The sequence below is a fragment of the Ciona intestinalis genome, unplaced genomic scaffold, assembly GCF_000224145.3.
Source record: "Ciona intestinalis unplaced genomic scaffold, KH HT000143.2, whole genome shotgun sequence".
Classification (NCBI taxonomy): domain Eukaryota; kingdom Metazoa; phylum Chordata; class Ascidiacea; order Phlebobranchia; family Cionidae; genus Ciona; species Ciona intestinalis.
The window spans coordinates 43366-47228 of record NW_004190465.2 but is presented as its reverse complement, the minus strand read 5'-3'; the positions used below and the strand labels follow the sequence as shown (position 1 = coordinate 47228).

At 32.8% G+C, this 3863-nt stretch overlaps 1 protein-coding gene across 4 annotated transcripts in view; it reads left to right on the top strand.

Annotated features, from left to right (window-relative positions):
- LOC100180530 (bone morphogenetic protein 1) overlaps positions 1 to 3863 on the top strand; it is a 7183-nt gene continuing 3320 nt past the window's right edge. The window contains exons 1-7 of one of the 4 annotated variants that reach the window (XM_026839036.1): positions 1 to 147; positions 1877 to 2061; positions 2305 to 2443; positions 2519 to 2546; positions 2859 to 3042; positions 3360 to 3498; positions 3574 to 3621. In XM_026839036.1, coding sequence (XP_026694837.1) covers positions 66 to 147; positions 1877 to 2061; positions 2305 to 2443; positions 2519 to 2546; positions 2859 to 3042; positions 3360 to 3498; positions 3574 to 3621 — 805 coding nt within the window. In that variant the 5' untranslated portion in view covers positions 1 to 65. Of the gene's footprint in view, positions 148 to 563; positions 660 to 1127; positions 1150 to 1876; positions 2062 to 2304; positions 2444 to 2518; positions 2567 to 2858; positions 3043 to 3359; positions 3499 to 3573; positions 3622 to 3863 lie in introns of those variants that run through there. The other 3 variants (XM_002121146.5, XM_026839037.1, XM_026839038.1) reach the window with 3 other exon arrangements.

Below are 3863 nucleotides of genomic sequence, written 5' to 3'. Positions count from 1 at the left end.
GGTAGTGCAGGTAAAATCACAATTTTGCAACTGTGTTAAATTTTAATGTGCTGCGTTTTTCTGAGATGATGACATTCTATCGAAATTGTTTACAATCTTGTATACTGTTTCTTTACCTGGTGAACGATGTGTATGCAGTCGGGACAGGTAATACTTTATTCTTTCTTCTATTCTAAATAATAACTGGAAACTTTAATTTACTAATCCGTATCAAACGTTTCTTTGAGGCGATTATGTTGTCTGAGGCGGCGTCTTCGTGCGGCACCGTGGCATAGTGGTTAGCGCGCCTGCCTGTAACCCGGAGGTAATAGGTTTAAGGCTCGTCGCTGCTACCATTTTGGGCGTATGTGTTGGGTAAGACTAAGACACTTAACGGCAATTGCTCCAACCCAATGGTCACTAATGGGTTGTCCAAATTATTAGCCATACATAAAAAAAAAAATAAAAAAATTCACTCACGAAGTAACAAAGATGGTAACTCGTAAGCTGGCACGAGGTGTTAAACCCGTGTGATAACGACTGTCGTTTTCCGGCCACGCGAGGATAAGGTAAGTTACATAACTTACATTCATTCATTCTTTTGGCGCAGTCAGTGCAAAGTTGCCCCAAGACTTTTGGGATATAATTCCAATTGTTTCCTGGGTCAATGAAGTCTCGAGGTGAGGTGTTCTGTATAAAGTTTGAAGATTCTGTGTCTTGCCACTGCTCTAGTTAATAACATGTTGTTATAAAAGTGTGTTATTGTATAGTAGAGTGGGGTAAAGCGGGACACTCAAACACATAGGCTATTGCATAATATTTTTAAATCAAAAAATATTTGACAGTTTTATGTGATACCACGAACTAGTACTATCATACCCGTGATTTGCTTATCAGGTGTAATTTTACCGACAAAGGATAAGACGGGACAGTTTAAAATCTTTGTTTATTTTAATTCATAAATGATTTTATTGTTAGAAATAAACGTAAATACCCCGAAAAAATATTAAACATTTTGAAAATCTAGTTTAAAGATTCTTTTTCTTGCAAAACTGCTATAATTTTTAACATTTTATTTACAGTTTATTATTGTGTAAAAATTGGTATTGTTTGAATGATAATGGGATTTGCAAACCTTTCAAACTTTGACAATAAAACCAAAAATGTGGGGTAAGAAGGGACAAAAAATTAAAATATTTTTATATAATATGTAGTGTTCTGCAACCTGTAGTTAACCTACTAAAGGTAATCGGCTGTGTGAGTTTCTTTACCAAATATACCTTTTCCATATATAACTTTAAAACGATGCTTTTATGCCTAATTAAAGCAATATTAACCCATGCCTATTTCTTATGTTTATATCTCAATCTTTTACATAAAACTCAAACTAGTTTTACAAGACAAAATGAAACTGTACCAAGTATTTCAGCCTATTTTATTAAACTACAATACTGAAATAATAATTCAAACTTACAAACTTTTTAAACTTACAAACAAAATGTTTTAGCGAGCATTTAAAATGAAACATCTTCCTGTTATGCTTATTTTAGCCATATGTGTTTCGGCTACGCGAGAAAAAAGAAAATTAGATTCAGTGCATCTATGATCTGGTTCACACTCATAAAAGGAAACACGATGTCTTGAACATGCCTAATAGGTTTTAATATTTAAACAATCTTACAAATTTATATTTTTTATGTACAATAAAAAACACACCTTTAAAGTACATACCTGGTTACCTATAGGAAACCAGAAAATGGGAAGAACAAAACTATATACATAAAGGGACTGCGTATTTTGCATGTTAGGTCACCTGTGGTAGCTTATAACTTTTGGACAGTTGCTCTGCCACACAAGAATAAACAGACAATCATATTCATAATTGTGATTCTTTTAGGACGTTTATGTGGATTTAATGCTACAGCCACCATTGTCAGTGGGCGACTCAACTCACCTAACTGGCCCAACCAATATCCTGAGAGAAGTGATTGCAAATGGACATTAACTACTACTTCCCGCAACCTACATGTCAAATTAACCATCAGCAGATTTTTCACCGAAGCATGTTGTGACTATCTTCAAGTATGCAGAATTTAGCATGTGGTTTACAACTTTTTGCTAATGTGGAAATATTTAAACTGGTATTTTAAGCTAATCAATTGTTGGTATAACAGGTTATGTACGAACAGTTTACATAATTTGCCATGTAATAAACAACTATTTCAACAGTAGGTGTGATGTCTAAAATATAGAACTGTAAAAATAGTGTTCAAGAAATCATCAATGTTATACCTTCACAAGAACTCTAAAAACTTAATCCACCAGATCAAAGATGACCAGGATAATGAACTTGCAAAACTAAAGGGTTCCTACTCTCATAAAACATATACTGCACAAGTTCTTCACCTACATTTCCATTCAGATGGTTCAGTACAAGGAAAAGGCTTTAATGCTTCATTTGTTGGTTAGTTGTTATTTAGATGTATCTGTATAACATTTAATACTTGATTTTGAATTAAACTTTCAACCTTATTTCCAGAAACAGCTGACCTACCTACAACAACACCTATACCAACTACAACACCAGGTACAGTGGTGTATTAAAAGTAGTTAGCTGTTCACCAAGTTCCTGTAAATGGACTTTATAACAATAAATAAAATACCGTGGTATTAAACTGACTTAATTGGTACCAAAATTACAATTTTATTTAAAGACTTCCAAGTTTGCTTTGGCAGGCACATTCAAGTAATATCAACTCGATACCACCAACCACTCCATTACTAATATTTTAGTTTAAGTAAATGTAAAACTTTCTTGCTGATTAAAAAAATTATGATTACACAGACACTTTTCTGTATTTAAACAAAATATTTGTTCTAGCGACATCTTGTGGATTTGAGGTACTAGCAACCGATGTAGAGCAACTATTAAATTCACCAAACTGGCCGTCTAATTACGATAATAGCCAAGACTGTCGGTGGTCTTTGACCGCTTCTGTTGGAAAATTTGTTCAATTTAACCTTCACGAGTTTTTAACAGAGAGTTGCTGTGATTACTTGCAGGTGTGGTAATAAGTATTTAATTACTTTAAAACTTAGTTTTGTTTAAATTAGATCATGCATAAAATTGATATTACTGCCACATTGTCACCATCTTAATCATGTATTAACCAGTTCTTTTATAGTTTTGATATAAATTTGCTTATCAGGATTTTGCATTATATCATAATTACCAAAACAAAAGTTTAGAAAATGCATGATATTGTACGTCCTGCATATGCAATCAGCAATGTATAAAACATATGTGTATATAAATACCGTGTGCAAAAAAAAGTTATGGTAAAGCTATGCATTGATACTAAAACAATTTAATTCACCAGATCAGAGATGGCCAGGACAATGAACTTGCGAAACTAAAGGGTTCCTACTCTCATAAAACATATACTGCACAAGTTCTCCACCTACATTTCTATTCAGATGGTTCAGTACAAAAAAAAGGCTTCAATGCTTCATTTGTTGGTTAGTTGTTATTTAGATGTATCTGTATAACATTTAATACTTGATTTCGAATTAAACTTTTAACCTTATTTCCAGAAACAGCTGACCTACTAACAACAACACCTATACCAACTACAACACCAGGTACAGTGGTGTATTAAAAGTAGTTAGCTGTTCACCAAGTTCCTGTAAATGGACTTTATAACAATAAATAAATACCGTTGTATTAAACTGACTTAATTGGTAGCTAAATTACATTATTATTTAAAGACTTCAAAGTTTGCTTTGGCAGGCACATTCAAGTAATATCAACTCGATACCACCAACCACTTTCTTACAAATATTTTAGTTTAAGTAAATGTAAAACTTTGCTATTGATTAAAAAA